At 44.4% G+C, this 17983-nt stretch overlaps 1 protein-coding gene across 9 annotated transcripts in view; it reads left to right on the plus strand.

Annotated features, from left to right (window-relative positions):
• The window catches only part of METTL11B (methyltransferase like 11B), a 32744-nt gene that overhangs the window by 6633 nt on the left and 8128 nt on the right, over positions 1–17983 (plus strand). For 4 of the 9 annotated variants that reach the window (XM_039385088.1, XM_027715469.2, XM_027715477.2 and 1 more), the window contains exons 3-4: positions 7594–7811; positions 14933–15108. In XM_039385088.1, coding sequence (XP_039241022.1) covers positions 7594–7811; positions 14933–15108 — 394 coding nt within the window. Of the gene's footprint in view, positions 1–7593; positions 7812–14914; positions 15109–17983 lie in introns of all 9 variants that reach the window. The other 5 variants (XM_027715492.2, XM_027715497.2, XM_039385089.1 and 2 more) reach the window with 3 other exon arrangements.

A 17983-nucleotide genomic window follows, 5' to 3' on the forward strand; every position in this document is an offset into this window, starting at 1 on the left:
TGGATTTAATTTTTCAAGCCTTAGTACAAACCTAACCTCTTAAAAATAAGATTTAAGTTTCCCTTGTCAGGTCACTTAAGAGTTTCTTCCTTTATTTTACTTTTTTTTTTTTTATTTCCCTCCTCTGCTACTTGCCCAGACTCCTAATCCCCAGCCTCTGGAGAAAACACTTAACCATCTCGAACTTTTCATGTCTTGATTATTTTTTTGGTTCCAAAAGACAACACACATACATTTGGCTTTTGAATGGTTCTAGTCTGAGAGCTCAGATAGAAAATGTTAATAAAAAGAAGCAAATAGTTTCCAGTCTTGATCATTCCAGTTCTGCTTCGGTTCTGAACAAAGGTGGGTTTTGCAAATTTGGAGCCACTCCTCTCAGTAAGAGCAGTATTTCACAAGAAGAGGCGTGTGTTTATAGTCTCTGCAATCCAAGTTCCTGTGTGTTTATGCTGTCCAGGAGTTGGGTTTAATCTAATTTCCTTGCCCCTTGATACTTATTACTTATTTTTTCAGACACTGAGTTTAGTGTTCCAGGGCGTGCACAGGACTGAACTGCTGAGCTCCTGATCCTGTGAAACTCCACACAGCTCAGACACAGGTTAAGGACGGAGGCTGACCAAGCCAGCAGTGTCACACTGTATCTGGAACACAGGGGGTATTATTCTCCTTTTACTTTTACTGTAAAAAATGCTGTTTACAGCTCCTGAACCTCTCTCATTTCCCTGGTGTGCACACACCACACCCAGGTTCTGCCAGACCCTTCCTTCTCGGGAGCTCAAGGTGCAAGAGGTCTTTCAAGGTCACTTGTCATTTGTTCCCCACAGTCAACTTTTCTTTTTTCCTTTCAGCTCATTTTGCTTTGGCTTCCTCAGGAAATTAGTTTTATCTTGCCTTAGCCTATCCATGCATTCATCAGGTCTCCTCCCTCTCTCTGATAACTTCATGACATGTTGGCCAAGTGCAGTCACCACCGAAAGATGTGCAGAGTCTGAAAGTTAATTAAGTTTCTAGAGGCTTGTGTGCTCTGGCTGCCAGGTAGATGAGAGAGAGAGACCTGTGTTAGGGACTGCACTGAGGGAGAGTTAAGCAGAGTTCAGCTCTTTGGCAGCAGTGAGGGGTCAGTCCCTCTGTGCACACTCACCAGACAGACAGACAGACAGCACAGATGAACAGGCTGGCCCAGAGCAGCTCCAGACTGGCTGCAGCACAGGCAGTTTCTTGTCCAGTGTGGATCTTCCAAGATAGATGGCAAGTGAGAGGAGGCATGGGGCTTGTTTTAGGTAGAAGCAGTAAGGCACAAATCTGAAAGAAAAATCATGTGTGGCTCAAAGAACAGCACATTTTCCAGTTCAGTTTGAACTGTCCTAACAAAAAGGATGTTCACCACCAGTGCCGTGTGTTAAATGTGCTGCTGTTCCAGATCAGGCAAATGCCAGTCTGAGCCAACAGCAGGGAGGGATCCACAGATCTCCAGATCTGAAAGTCTGGATTTTAACATCTCAGCCTCTCTAAAAGGACAGACGTATTGCAGAAGGTGAAATGATCTCTCCAGTGCCCACAGCCCTTCTTTCTACAGATCTGTTGTTATTCCTTTCACTCTCTTCTTGCCCAGGTTGAAGTTTTTCTTTTGTCATGATGTTCACACTCTGCAGAAAGGGTGTTCCCTCCTGGCATCACCACTGCCATGTCACATCACTGGGGTGTGCCCTGGTATTCCCAGGATGGGAGGCTTCATGCCTGTGCCTTCTAAGAGCTCAGGAAAATACCTGATCTGGCTCTGTGCAGGAGCAGCATGGAAGTGCTAAGAGCCAGCCAAAGTACATTTCCTAGCAATGGATTTAGGCTGTTCCCTAGGCACTGCTGCCAGTGGCTGTCAGACACAGGATAACCGGCCAGTAGCTCTTTGGTCTGAGCAGATGGGTCAGTCATATGCCTTAGGTAGGAAGGATCCAGCTGAGAGGAAGTGGAAAGGCATGTTTTTTCTGGCAGCGTTGTGTGCTGAAGGAGCTTTGATGGTGTGGGCTGCCATCTTTCTTTTGCTTTGGAATTGAAAATAAAGCCTTGAGAGACCTTTCACCAAAGCATTTCTGGCATTTGCATGCCAGAGCTGAAAGACATTAATGGTAACTTATCTCCCACTTGCCCAGTTCTCCCATAGGCTTTACTGTATTGCTTTTTGTGCTGTTTCCTGAGTGTGCAACATCTTCCTTATCCCAGCTCACCAAACCACTATCCCCTCCAGTCACTCCTTAAAACTCATGTGCAGTCCACAATGGCTGAGACAGCCAGTTTCCAGTCCCCCTTCCTCCTTGGTTAGGGCTGTGCCTGCATTTGAAACAGAGCTGTGAAGGGATATGAACTATGCACACACGCACACACAAGGCTGCAGCTGACTTGATCCTGCATTTCCCAAAACCCACAAGCCCTGCCAGTCAGCCAGAAGGAGATTTTTGTTAGCTTTCACCTCGAAAGGGAGCTTTATCCTGTGCTTGAGCCAACAGAGGGCAATAGACTCAAAATTCAATATTGAGAAGAAATGCTTTTAAAAGATGCCTCTGAGCAGCCCAGCCCTTACTGTATGTGGAGTCACATATCACAGTGAAAGGCGGCATTCCACGCTGGACCTAAAACCTTCTCAGGCTCCATCAATTAAACCACCACATATGGGGTGGAAGAGACTCAGCAAGGAACTCTCACTAGGGTTCAATGAAAACCAGATGTTGTGGGCACAGCTGTCATGCTTCTTATCAGGAACAAGAGAGCAGCTCCTGCTGCAGTTTCATCAGGAACCCTACCCTTCCTTCCCTTCAGCCCCAGCACTACTGAGAGTCCCTAACCAGAACCAAACAAAATGCTCGTGGCCAGAGCGTGCAGGAGTCCTCCCCAAATATTGCTATTTACCTTGGCATACTGTTTGTGGATCTCCAGATCAGGGTCCTGCTGTGACTGTGGCTGTGCTTGGGACATGAGGAGACAGGCTCCCTCTCCTACCTAAGAGGGGCTTCTCTCACTCCCTTTAAAAGGTAAGTTAGTGTTGGCACCAGAGCTAGAAGGATTGGAGGAAAAGAAGTGTGTATTCCCTCCATAGGGACAGAGCTCTGGCCAGTTTCATTTACATGAATTATAATGTATTTACCCATAGGGCTCACATGCTGTCTTTAGTTGCTTTAGATGGAATTCCAGATTGCTAAATTCCAGTTGTGTAAATGATAACAGATTGCTGCTGTGACTGCACCCGTGAAAGCGCCTGGGAATTGTGCAGGATATGCCCTGAAGGGTGTGAGTCATCCTGACCTACAGGCAGTGAACTCTGCTTTGGAAATGTGGTTCAAAGAAAGGGTTTCTCCTGAAACATCAGCAGTCTATCCCAAGGTTGAGTCTTTGCCTAAGGGACCTGTTTTGCTCTGCATTTCCTTGGGTCATTTTTCACAGAGTGATTTTGCAAGACTGATCAGTCTGCTGGTGACAACAACATTGTTCTTGTTTGTTCTTGTAAATGAAAGGCGGAAACTAAATTTACCTAAATTTGATTACAAACAAACAAATAAAAATTTGAAGAAGGGAAATAGCCCTGCAAACAAACAAAACATTTTGTTTGGCCTGAAACAGAAATTTTTTTTCCGGGTGAGAAAAGGGAAATATTTCAGTTTCTCATCAACCCAAACCACTATTTTTTCTCAATTCTACCGTCAACTCAAAACCAAATTACTTTCACAGTAATACTTTTGAAAACTGCTAAGTCTAATTGGACCCCTGAGCGGAGTTTAGGTGGGTGAGGATTGTGACTAAGAAAGTCAGACAATTAATGCATCCATTGTCATATTAGTATTTTCCAGCCTGACACCCAGACATGGGCGTTCACTGTTGCTCTGAATAAGCCCCTGAAGCTGCAGCAGAACAATCCAGGCAGCAGCAGTCAGTTGTAAAGGTTCCCACCTGCCACCCAACCTGCAGCTGTTCTTCTCTGCCCTCACAACTGCACGTGTGCTCTCTGCCTGTGCCTCTTCTGTCAACATCATCCTGTGGTTCTCAGGAACTTTTAAAGTCTTGTTGTCAAAGATAAAACAAAAATTACTTGCTTTAACCACATCTATTCCTGACAGCATATGCCAGGCATGAGTGTGAGGGAGAAGAATTAATAGAGGCCTTTTTAAGGTAAGGAGACATCTTACAGCAATTCTGATGGTTTGTCCATGTGGAAATTGGATTGCATACCAGGTGTTTTGTAAGCAGAACACAGTAATTTAAAGGCAAAATTGACCCTTTGTGATCTGTGTGATATGTTGAGCTGGTGCACATGGTTTTGTTTTTCATTGCTGTGCAGCTGATGTGTTTCAGAAGTGGTGTGTACAGCTCAGCTCTGCACAGACAGGTGGTTACCTACTAATGCAAAGGCCAGTACAACTTCTCTTTAAATACCCTGATGCTCCAACAACCAGATCCACCTTGGATCTTGCACGACTCATCATAAGCCATCTGATGCCTTATTTTAAACCTGCTGCTCTCAGGCAGAGATCAGCTGAAGGTCTTTTAACGAGAAGCTGCTCTAGCTGATCCTTTATTTTAATCCGTGCTAAACCCTCCCTAGAACTGCCTGATCTCACGGGGAGGAAGACACACAGAGGAACTATTTTATTACCCACATAAATACAAGCACATTCTTATTTTAGACTAAAAGCTGTTGAAGCCAAGGACTGTCATGCATTATGGATGTGTAGACTGTTATTTTAGTGTAGGGCTTCAGTTTGTCCAGAGGTCCAGATTCTCCACTGTCCCTCCTACTAAGAGGAAGGCTGGCTAGCTGGCTTCAACTTCAGGAAAAGCTAAATAGCTGTTTTAGAAAGGTAACTAAACTTTTCAGTAGTGATCCTACAAGTAGCATGGGTGCCATCATGCCCATACTCAAGCCCCACAGTTCTTGTTAATGTAAATGTGGGGCATGTTGTAGTTCTGGCATTGTTCACAGTTTCTGTGAACTAATCCTATTTTTTTCAGAACTGGTTTTTTTGACACATTTGTGTTGGGTGGCTGAGAATGGTACCATGGAAAGACAAGTGTGGATGTGCCCAACCATCCTTATGGGTTTTATAGTGTCTCATAAGAGCAAGGCTCACCTTGCTGAGTGACACTGAGATGAGACCTGTCTCTCTACCTCATCTACAGTTTTGATGCAATCTTTGAAATAGTTCTGGGATCTGTTTGAGATAGAGAGGTTTAAATGTTGCACACCTAAAAGCCGAGGCCCGTGTGGACTTCCTGACTGTCAGAGCTATGGGGATTCCTGGGGCTGTGGTCCCAGAACCCTCCATAGTCCTATCCCACCATTTGACTCCACTAGGACACGTCAGGGCTTAGGCTTCATGCTTGGAGTCACTGCTGTCTCTAAGTAGAGGGGTCACTTTGCTACACAATGGGCATTGCCAAAACTGCAGCCATGACAGATGTGAAACAGGGTGTCAAATGCTGAACAGGTGGGTCCTGACACTTCTAGGGGTGTCTTTTGTAAGCTTGGTTTCCAAAGCATTAACGTGCTGTCTTGGCACATCCGTTCCTGGCACGCTGACTGGTGAGTGGCTGAAAATAGATAAGCAAAGAGAAAGGGTCAGATCTGTGAGAAAACCAAGACGTGCACCAGGATTGTGTTTGGGCCCAGATACTTCAGAATTAGTTGGAGAGAGCCTGGTTTCTCTGATAGATACATAACTGGGAGGAATTTTGAGACTGAGTTATTTCAAGGGAATTTCTAAGGCTGCGTGAACATCACCCTCTGTTCAAGGAAGGGCTCAGACTCTGGTGCAGTGGCACTAGAGCTGATGTAACCACCCCCATGATCCCACTCTCTCCATCCCATCCTCAGCTGCACATTTCTGCCTTCCTCTTGCGTTTCCCTGGCAGTTGTAAACTCTGCACTGAGCTTGTTCATAGTGCTAACCAGACAAAAAAAGCCTGGAACATCTCAGCAGACACCTCAACAAGGGAATATGCAAGCAGGAAGGAGTGGAAAGGTAGAAACATATCTTCCATTACTTAAATCACCTTTGGCTGTTGTGGAACCCCCTTGAGCACACCTCTCTGACAGGATGAAGCAGGGAGAGCTGCATTATTGATAAGGCCACTGTGTATTGTTGTTGTTGGATGGCTCCCTCCTCCACATTGCCATCCCAGGTGGCTGCTCCAGCCCCTGTAGTGCAGCACATGACAAATTCCCTTGTGTCAGCTGTGGGCTGGATTGGGGAGCTGATCGCACTTGAAAGAAAAATAAGTATATTTTTCTGAATAAGGTTTATTCATTGATCTGTTCACCAACACATTTGCACAATCACATAGACTGGAGCAGCTGGGGGAGCATGTGCCAGTGAAGTTAGGTGAGAATGAGTAGTACAGGATGGTAGTTTAAGGAAACAAAAAAGGCCAGGGATGGTTTTGCCCCTAAATACTTTGAATAAGTAATATCAAAGCAGAGAAACAGATTGATTGCTCCAAGAGGAAAATTATGTTGAAAAATAGGCTTTAATTGATGCATTGCTAAAGCATCACCTGTAGCCAAAATTACTAGTGATTTTCCTTGGTAAAGGCTGGGTCATCCTTGTGCTGCTGAAAAAAAGAAGCACTCCTGGGCACACTGTGTGGAGGTCAGTGCAGTCAGTACAAAGTCCCTATCCCCTTGCCAGGTACCTTTGCAACTCGAGAGTCTTGAGGCTGTACCACACCAAGAGCCTGAACTGCCAAGGGACAAACAAGGTTTTGAAGCAGTACTTGTCTCTCCTTGTCCCTTGAAGGCCTGAGCCTCCTGGGGGATGGGACATACTTGTGGCATGCAGCCCCCTTTATGTAGTGGCCTGAACCTGCTCTTTCCCAGACAAGAAATTTGTCCACATTTGTCAACAGGAAGTTTATCTCCTTTTGTTCTTCTGTGTATTTTGTTAACTAAAGCAAAAAGCTCTTATCCTTCCCTGACTTTATCATTCCTGTGTTGCCAGAAAGCAATTCCTTCCAGCTAGTCCCTGCTGATGAGGTAGTCTATATGATTTAACCAGATTAAGTGAGCCCAGGCAAACTGTAGAAAGTAGCTTGCCCTGTCACACACAGTGACAAAGCCTGAAGCTGAATCTGTTGCTTTCTCTTTGCTTGCTATAATCACAGTTTATTAGGACACAGTTTGTGTAGAGGCACGTCCGTGTTCTGTCTTCTGGCCTTCCTGTTGACTGAAGAACTAATAGTGAGGGAGACACACAGAAACAAAACCACCCTGTGAGATATAAAAGAGGGAGATCCTGGATAATATCTGAGTTCCTTTGAAGTGAAGGATGAATAGATTAGGAGAAGCGTAATTGAATTAAAGCTACTCTTTCTTGGAGTAGATATACTTTTACCCTGGCTAAACAATTTCCTGGGTGATTTTTTTTCCCACTTTCCAGCACCTGCTTGTCTCAGAGGGCGACACTCCCCAGCTTGCTGTGAGCCAGTGCCAAGAGCCAGCATTTCTCACTCCCCTCGCCCGCCTCCGCCCCCTGCGCCGCTCTCGGCACACACCCCGATATAGAATGACAGCACATTGCCACAATTTAAATGACACTGCCTCTGCCTCTTCAGCAGGACAGGTCCTGCAGAGAGCACCAGCCACAGCAGCTGTCCACCCTCACAAAACATCTTCATCATGGCATATAAAGCAGCACATCTGGCCTTCAAGTCGCGCTGGCACAAGACCGACGAAGAACTCTGTCGCCACAGTATGTCCTTTGTCTTGCACAAGGCCATCCAAAATGACTTCTTTAAGTGTTACCTTTATCTGCTGGAGAAGCTTCCCCTGGGTGAGTAGCCAGTGGGCAGGAGTGTCTGTTTGTGTGTGACCATGCTCTGGGAAGGTGTATCATGTTTTATGGTAGAGGGCAGACACATTAATGGCAGTAAGTGTAGTAGTTTAGAGAAGCCTGGAATCGTTTGGCACCCTCTCTCTCTCAGCTCCCTCTAATTTAGTACCCTGTTGTTTTACCTTAGTACTCCAGGAATTGTTAGAAGAGGGCAAGGGAAAGGCCAGAGTGAAAGAAATGTTTGGTGTCTGGCAGACAGTTCCTTTTTTTGTCACCATTTGAGTAAAACACACTTTGACCTGTTTGGAACTTGGAAGGACAAATGCAAAACTAGCAGAGCTGACAGGCCTTACTTTCTGTTGCCTGATACATGTTTTGTTGTCATTCTGGGTGTCCTTAGCCCTGTTGTTTGTATTGTTTTGGACAAGTACTTGGAAGGTAATGATTTAAATTTTTTTTTCAAGAGTCTTCTTTTACCCTGATCTCTACAGCAGGCTGTCTAGCCTACAGTTTGTTCTCTGAGAGGAAAATGCTTCTAAAACATTTGTTTATAGACAAATCCCAGTAGCAGCCTCTGGTACAGAATACCCAAGACATCTTTTTTTTTTTTTTAAGATGTAGAAAATGTATGTTCACTTTTTATGAAAATTTGACCCTGAACAAGAAAGAAAATTTCCATAGGATAATATAGCTAAAAAGTAGATTTGACTTGAGTCTGTATTACATTAGCAAGTCATTCTGTTTTAAGCAGAATTATTCAGCCTACACTCAATGTCAGAACTGTAAGAATTTAAAGATGGAAAGGATGAGTCTCTGCAATCTGTTAAACTGCTCTTCACAGTGAACTCTTGAGAGCTCCTTCCTAACTGATCCGTTTAGGTGAGAGGATTATCTTACCTGGTTGTGTGAATGATACAGATCCCAGTGAGAACTCTGCTCAGGAGGGTAGAACTCACAAGTCCTGTAAAGAGAAAAAGCATTTGTGTTTGTTATCTTAGTATTTTGATGGGGCTTTTTTAATGCAGCAATATCTGCAGCTATTTGAAATGAAAGGTGGAAGATAAATAGTTCTATACTTAGTGGTAGGTAGCTGTGAATGATGGACAGGAAGGAAAGATGTAAAGGAAGAGAAGTCAATTACAGGTCCATGAAGTCTCATGAAGTCTATGAAAATGTTATTCTTTCATTGTTTTGAAAATAAACACAACATATTAGAAACTGAGCAGGATTTTCTACATTGTTAACTGTTAGTGTAAGTACCAATAGATCATTTTAAGGTTAGAAAATACCATTATGACCATCTAGCTTAGTATTTCATGTAAAAGTTCTGCATTCAGCTTGTAACTTATGTCTGGGTAACAGTATGTATTTATGAAAACAAAAATATCCTGGTTTAAGGGCTTCAAATAGCTAAGAATCCATCAGTCACCATTAAGCTGTTTCCAGGCCTAATTGCTTCACTCTTGTAAAACTATATTTTATTTCTTTTCTGAGTTTTATTTGAATTTCCATTCCCAGCCAAGAAGCTGTGTAAAATGTTCCTATCAGACCAGAGATCCCCTCTGCCAGGCTTTGCATGACCTGACTCATTGAAACTTCACTAAAGAGCTTACAAGCCTGTTGCCAGCTTATCCAAATTGCTTTGACTCCATGGAAAATGGAGTGTGAGCCCAGGCTTCCTGTGAACGTGCCATATGTGTCACTCCGTGGTTATTGTCCCGAGGGAAAAGTGGGCATGAGGACAGGTACTGTCAGGTAGCTCATGCACTGTGAATACACATCCAGGGAACTTCACAACATGTCAGGACTGCCATGCAGAGGCACCTTCATAGGCTGAAGGAAGGAGACAGTGGGAAACTGGTACCATTCAAATTCACTCAAATTCAAAGCCAAATGCCAGGTCATGTACCTGGAAAGAAAAATAGCAACACCACAGGCTGGGCAGGGACTGGCTGGGGAGCAGCCCCACTGGTTGGGTTTTGCTGGGCAGCAACTGAACGTGAAGCAGCAGCGTGTCCTGGCAGCAGAGGCAGCCAACAGTACCCCGGGATGTTATAACAAAGGCATGGCTGGGAGATCAAGGGAAGTGATTATCCCCTTTTCTGCAGCAGTCATTGGACCACATTTGTGGAGTGTTGAACTCCTGATGCAGGAAATGACCTGGAGCGAGCTGGATGGACCTCCAGGGTGGTGGGGGAACTGGAGCTCATGCCCTGTGAAGACAGACTAAGGGAATGGGGAATGTTCAGCCAGAGGGGAGACCAAACATCACCTTGCTAGTACCTACAAGAAGATCATGAAGAAGATGAAGCTGAGCTCTGCATAGAGGCAGGAGGACAAGAGACAGTGGCTATAAATCAAAATAAAAGTAGTTGAGACTGGGTATAAGGAAAAACTCTTTTTCCAAGAGGACAGTCAGGCATTGGAACAGGTTGCTTGGTGAAGTTATGCAATTATCTGTCACTGGAGGCTTTCTAAATCTAGCTGAATAAAGTCCTGGGGAACCTCGTCTGCTGTCATGTCTGTCCCTGCTTTGAGCATAAATTGGATTAAGTCTCCTGAGGTGCCTTCCAACCTGGATTATCCTGTGATCCAGTGCTGCAATGGAAAGGACAGAACGTGGCAGGTCTGAACATCTTTGCAGAATGACATTTTCCAGTTCAGTTCAGAATAGAGCTGAGCAGAATGGAACTGAACTTCTCAGGCTTCAAGACTAGATCCAGATATCTCTGTGTAAACAGTACTAAACGACTAAAGCAGCACTTCAGTCCTTTAGCAGGAGAAGACTGTGACCTAGCAGAGTAGTTAAGCGTGTCCTTAACCCTAAGCATGAATAATAATGCTGAAATCAAGCCTCACATTGAATCTTGCAGCGCTGCCCAGGGTCAGCAAGGTACAAAGCTTCCTTCAAGCTATGTTAACTCCATGCTCCCCCCACTCCACTGCCAGGTTCAGTGGTGGAGCACTTTCAGTCATGTTTACTTAGGAGCTGAGCATATCTGGTATCACAGCCTGTTAAGAGAAACATGTCACTTTTACAGACCAGGGTAACATTTATAAATAAAAGACATGAGTAACTTTAGGCCCTGGTCCAACAATGTACTTAAATGTGTGTGAGTGCCCTTAAGCCCAGTGGACTTTAATGGAGCTACTCAGATGCTGGAAATTATGCACATGTTTACATGGGCTGTGGGACTCAGTGCCAGTGGGGTGAGATCTGCAGTGGAAAACTTAGATGATCCATCCCTGGAGACAAATATTCCTGTGTGTGAGGCACGTGTCTGTAAGTAAAATCTGCTCTGGGGGCGGGATGATGTTCATCCTCTATAAAACAGAATTTACATGGTTCTTAGACCACAGCTGAGAGGTAAATTCTACCCTGCACACAGATAACTATTTTTCAACTGATGCACATAGCAGATGTTGCATTTAGAAGGGAACACTCAGCCAAACTGGAATTAGTTCAGTGTCTTGCAGAAAGCAGTTGGAGCCACTAAATAATGTTCAGAAATAAAAACTTCAAAAAAATTACTTGCAGCATTTACTTCTGCCAGAGAAATTTAGCTGAGTAAACCCTGCAACCAAGAACTGTAGGACAGTGTACTGCAGGTTGGGATTGCACCCAAAATTGTTTATTAAGTGGTCAGTTTCTTTAGAAATTTGGACCAGATGCACTGGAATACAACATTTTTAACTGATCCATAAGGAAATATTAGAGATAATGTTTTGGACTTTGCAGGGCAGAAGGCTCAGGTGGGTTGTGTCTGTCTAGTTCACGCATTGGCATTCAGCTGTAGATCACCACTCTGCATCCAGCCTGTGTTTGCAGTGACTGAAAATTATTAATGTCTCATGACTGGAGTGACCTTTAGGGAGCCAGTTCCTGCCCTCAACCTGATTTTGCAGTGGGTTTGCTTTAACTGTCTCCACTTGGGGGACTTGCCAGCAGATTCAGCCAAGGGACAACTGTGCCATCGACAAGGTTTCTTCTTACTTTACTGGAAACACATTTCTAACCTTAAATCTTACAAGTTACCTGCCTTAACGTAGAAAACCTCATATGTTAGACAGCTGCCCACTCTATAATGTCTGAGAGCCTTCATCGTCCTATCCTGCCCATGCCCTACTTTACAGAGTTCATTGAACTCAGGCTGTGTATCTGTAACAGGCCTCACAAGTATTTCATTTCCTGATGCACAAGATAGTCCCACATGGGTCATGGAAAGGGAGATGCCTCTGGCTAGATAGGCCCTGTGATGAGGGGGAGACATGCTGGAGCAGGGCTGCAGCACTGAGTGCCACCAAGGACTTGTGTGCCTCCATGCACTTCTCTTTTGGGGTAGATTCCTGCAAGCTGCAAAGCTCCCTCTCCCTGTGCATCTGCTGCTGGAGCTGCATGCCAGGCACAGCTTCAAGGCAGACCAGGGGTGAGGCTGATTGGCTGTGTCTGGAAAATTGGGTTGTGCACTGGGAGACTTGGCAGTGCTGCAAATTCCTGAAGGGGAGGAGTAACACCGAGGGAGCAAGAGGTGAAAATCACCTCTAGAAATCTCACACTGCGTGAGTGAGACTGTGGGTCCACAGGAGAAGACTTTGAGTACAGTGCCAGTCTTTATGTTAGCCTGTATCCTTGCATGCCCTCGGGTGGGAGATGTGCATAAAAAGATCTTTGCACAGTTCGATGCGTGGAGAAGCCCCTGTGGATGCTGACCCAGAGCTGGTTTTGGATGCCAGCACGTAAGGCAGGGCTCTGGGGCCCCAGCTGGCCTGGGAGGAGCTGCAGTCAGCTGGTGTGTGCATGCAAGTCCCGGCAGGAATTCTGCAAGCCTGATACTGGTTCTGAGTGAGAAATCTGAGAGCACACACTACAGATCTGCTATCCTGGACAGCATATCGTCCCCATGTGTTGCCTCGGGTCAGGCTCATGTTTTGAGTAGAAGGACTCTGAATATTTGTTGTTCGTGCTGTCCTGTTGTGCAGACAGCCTGTAAAAGCCTTTCCCTTCAATTTAACAAAATGGGATAAATCACTGTCCCTTGACAGGTCCATTAAACAAGCCCTGGAATCATCACTGGACTCTTATATGGAAGATCTTGCAAAGCCACCATGCAGGGATTCAGTTCTGTTCACCAGATAGGCTGGCCTCTGAAATGGAGCAAAAGGAGACACACAGAAGACAAGATGTTGCCACTCCTGGGGAAAGATGGAGATCACTTACTGGAAGAATCACAGCCACCAATGGAGTCCTTTTCCCAGGCTCTGGGAACCACCCTGGCCAAGTTGTGCTGGGGATTGGCTGCTGCCCCCTTTGTATTAATTTCTTCAGCTAAATGGTTTCTTCTGAGTATGTGAATATAATCAGAGTGTGTAAAACTCTCAGGTTTGACCCTTGCTGGGCTCAGTGCTTCTTGTGGTATAAATTTCTCAGGCATAACATAAATGTGTAATGGATTAAAGCTTTAATAGTATCCGTTCAGCAGTTGACTTAAGCAGGTGATGACAAGAGGGGCTGTAATGCTGCTTTTGTTGGATGAAGGATATGCCGGGCATGCTGCTTATGTGTAACCCAATAGCACTATTCTGTTAGTGGTCCTTGGTGGTAATTATTCCCCATCCTACTTCCTTTGTCCCCCCCCTCATTTGCCTCCAAAATGTCATTCTCCTGCTGAGGATGGGCAGGCACACACTTATCATTCCCTGCTGAGCTTGCTTGCCCTCAATAAATACATTCCAGGCTTATATTCAGGGCCTCTGGCCTAACTCTCATCCCCTGTGTGGAGGGCATAATTCCTGCTCCCCAGCTGGCATAAGCAAGGCATGGCCTGTTCAGAGCCTTTCCAGCAGTGATTGGCAGTGCTCCTGGGGAAGTTTAAAGATGCAGTGACCAAGCACTGCTCCCTGGCCCTGCTGTGTGTGCAGTGGCAGGGAGACCTCCCTTCCTGTTGTTATTAACCCAAAAGGTGTTTGCTGCTGGATCATTTCCAGTTCCTCGAGCACACAGGGAACCTGCAGCAGAGCTGGTCTCACACTGCAAGGTGGTGCTCACGAGGAATTGTTCCCAGTGTGACTCTATCCCTCCTTATTACTTGGCATTCTCTGTCAGGCTCGCAGTTGTGTTTGTGTTGGAAGGTCTGTCATGCACACAGGAAAATGCCTGGGCACTTGTATGTGCACACAGAATAGTCAGAGGGGATGGTTTCCAAGCAAATTTTATAGCCTGCCTTAATCCAAACTTCTGAGCTGCAAAACACAACTGCTTTGGATATGCTGATGCACAACAAATATAGGAGAACCCAGGATGCAGAGGATAGACCTCAGCTTTTTAAAAGATAAGGGGAAATAGCCCTTTAGCCAGCAAAGCTCACGGGTTTTAACAAAACAAGCTTCAAACTACTGATTGCTGTATATTACCATCAAAGTAGCCAAGCAATGAAAAGAAACATCCAAGCCTCTGGCACACAGGAACCTTCCAGTATATCACCCACTCATTACCTTGCTCCTTGATCTGTGACAGATGAAAATTTAGGACTGTCTCTCCTAAATTGTCTCCCCTCCTGTATACCCATCTAGGCCTGAGACTATCATCTGTGCCTTGGTTCAGCTTACTTGCAGTGCCACAGGCTGTACAGTATCACTAAAAATAAACCAGGGCCAGTGCCTCATTCATCCACTCTCCTCTTGGTGCACTCTCCGTGCAGCTGTCAATGGCTGGAAGGCATATCTGGAAATCTGCACAACAGTGAGGTTTGTGATTACAGAAATGATGACTCTGCATAGCAATAAATGCCACCCACAGCTTTTCCGGGAAAATTCAGACTCCTTGCTCTCTTTGGTGTGTGTGTTCACTTCAAACTTGAAATGATCTTGCGCTGACATGAACACATATAGGGATGACAAAAATGCCCTCTGAGCCTGGGAGGCACTGAATTTGCCCAAGAAAGACTGTGTCCCTTCAAGGTCTCCTAGGGCTAAATCCAACACCTTTCCTTCCACCGTTGCTTCAGAAACAGGTCTGGTGGTTTGAAGGCTCAACTTCAGTTCATACATCTTTGTCATTGTGCCATTAACTAAACCAGAAATGTCTGTCATTAACAATAAAATAGTGATTTATCTGCTTGCAGTGAAACTTTATGCTTTGACAAGTCAAGTCATCAATGGGGAGATGCAGTTCTACGCCAGGGCCAAGCACTTCTACCGGGATGTGCCAGCCACGGAAGAGGGAATGATGGGAGACTACATCGAGCTCTCCAACACGGACGTTGAATCCTCCAGGGAATTTCTCAGGAAGTTTGTTGGGGTGAGTCATCTAATCTCATCTTCTGCAAGAAGGAGTGGTGATGTGTCAAAATGACATGCACAGTGCCCAGTCACATCTCTTTTAAATGGCTCCAGATATGCATTTTGCCTGTTCTTGCATCATTATTTACCTGTTTCACATCCTTTTGTCTAAAGCTGCAGTGAGGATTGTGCAAGGAGTTCTTAGGGGTGTGTTTCAATGGAGGATTAATTCTCAGTGCAGGACTGGGACCTTTCATGGTAAAACCCTTGCTGGCTTCAGCAGCAGATTTATCTGTGCAAATTCCTGCAGTTCATTTGGGAAAGTAGCTGAGACTAAATGCCAAGTTTCTGGTTTGACTATTTGTAGATATTTCTGAGAATGCTGCAACAAAACCCAGCCCTCCCCTCCCCATTTGCAATATATAGTATAGGCTTTACATTAGCAAAATATTTTTTCTTGAACATTCCAGCGTCACTGAGGACCATTTCAGGCAGATTACTAAAGGTCTGTAAACATCTTCAAAGGTCTGCTTTGACCTGAGTTGCAGAGAGATGCCAAGTGGGATTTTAAGACCAGTATCACTTTGATCCTTAGGTTTCTAAAAATCTTGTTCGTTCCTAAACGTGTGTTTGGTAATCTGAAATTCTTAAGAAGTGTGGCCTGATGGTTTCCTAACTGCCCTTCCCTCTTCATGGGGGGAGAGCCCACTAAATTAGCTCAACAACAGTATTAGATGCTAAAGAATCCACAAAACTACAGGAAAACAAATTTCTTAAGTCCTCCTGCTGACCAAATGACTAGTTCTATATAATGCTACCACAGATCTTTAATTTTCTGCTCCAGTGTAGAAATTTGGGATAGCCAGATGACCTTTTTTTAGCCTTAATGATCCACTGGGGAAAAAACCGTTCAATACATGTTGTGTATGGAAAAATAAAGGATACAGTTGAAATGGATTGGGATGGAAAATGAGTGTGGCTTAACACAAAATAGAAATCCTGCATAGCAGTGAAGGGCAAGTGATGGCAAAGTTTGCTGTACCTGATAGAGGGAGGCTTTTGGAGCCGTGAGCCAGCAGAGCACAAGTGAGCAGCTACGTTTTTTTATGTTAACAGTCGTTTGTGTTAATGCCAGTGCAAAAAAAGGCTTTTCAGAGCCTCAGTGCATCACCACGCTTTCTACACACACAAAATAAGATAGAAAGGAGGTTCAGTGAGGAGCTGAACGTGATGGTGACATTTCTGAATGACATTTCTGAAAATGGCATTTGCAGAAAAAACGAAATGCGGTCGAGGCGCATTCTTTAAATTTTATGGAAGACTTGTTTTAAGGACATTTGTGGAATTCAAGTGGTGCATAACTGTGTGCTCAGGGAAGGATTTCACGCTTCCTAGACATCACATGGAGTTGGCTCCCTGAGCGGCAGGTTTGTATCACACTCTTACACTTTCCCATCTCCAAGACCCAAAAAGGAAAGAAGTACAGTCTGTAGCAGAGTTTCACATGCCAAAGAGAAGTCATACCCAATGCATCAGGTGTGATGACAGATACAGAATACTCCAGAGCAGAACTCCTATAATTAGCCAGGGATAGAAAGGATACTCTGAATGGCCAAGATCAAACAAGAAAAAAAAAAAAGAAACAGAAAGGAATCTGCTCGTTTTGCTTATTTTGCTGATTTAATTTGTTAAAGCTTGTCCTCTGTTGAGGTGCAGTCAATTGGTTATGTTACTTATGGTTTATTTTCCTTTCTCACTGCTGAAATTTGAATCCTACTCCACCAGATACAGATATTTACTGGCTGTCTGTAGCAGTGACTTTATCCTAAATCTGATTTGAGTTATGTCTTACCAAGTTTATGGCTCTATGAAAAGGTGTTTTGTCCAATAAGGTGATCAAGAAAGAAAAAGCCCAATCTTCTGCTTCACCCTAATATAAACTACAATTTCTTTTTAAGAGAAGTTTAACAAAATTGGAAAATAGGAAAATTAATTTCAGATCAGCTAAACAATTTTTTATTGTTTTACCCTCTGAAGAACTTTTCCCTTTGTTTTCAAGAGTTCAAGTCAGTTCCAAAATAAAAAATGCTCTTTAGAAATGAAAAGTTGACAAGTTTGGTTCCTTTTTTCCTTGAAAGTTGTGAAAAAGAAGTCTTTTGACATTTTCAACATTCTTTCCCATGTTCTTTTGGCTATAACTATTCTCTAGATTTGAAATACCAGTTTCACAGAGAGTTTTATTCTTCAAAAACCTTATATTCTGGCAAAACTAGTGCTCCTTGAAAAACAGTTGCCCGGTTCCACTCAAATTACCCCTCTTGAGTCAGTTTGGCTGGTGTGGAAATGCCACACAGTGACATTTCCCTTCCATGACTGATGTTGCATACCTTCAGGTATGGCATTTCTTAGCATGATTCTTAGCACCACTGTAAACTGAGCTACAGAGTTCTGCACCATTGGAGAATTTATCTTGCCTGGGCACATGGAAGGAATTACAGAAAGGACTGAGAACTTCACTTATATTTTAGCCTGTCTCCCTCCCAGGCGAGTCAAACGGAGTTGAAAGTGCCACTGTGCTCAAGTTAAGAGGTTTTATGTGTGTGTGGGCAGAACTCAAACCAAGAGCAACATGCCTTGAGCCAAGAGTGCTGTGCAGACAAGCTCCAGGCTGTCTCAGGTACAGCCCTACATGAAGGGTTATCAGCAGAGCTCCAGCCCTGGATATTTATGGCAGTGTGTTAATGCCAGGTAAAGCCTTGATGTCCACACAGACACTGTGTTTTCAAGTGCCTAATCCGGAGGTAGTGAGTAAAAAAGAAAATAAAGAAAACAAAGAAACCATTAATTCAGGAACAGTTGTGAGCTATAGGTGTGTAAAATAATACAGAAGGAGG

This window comes from Pipra filicauda, unplaced genomic scaffold, assembly GCF_003945595.2.
Source record: "Pipra filicauda isolate LSUMZ 115617 unplaced genomic scaffold, ASM394559v2 scaffold392_size659746_pilon, whole genome shotgun sequence".
Lineage (NCBI taxonomy): Eukaryota > Metazoa > Chordata > Aves > Passeriformes > Pipridae > Pipra > Pipra filicauda.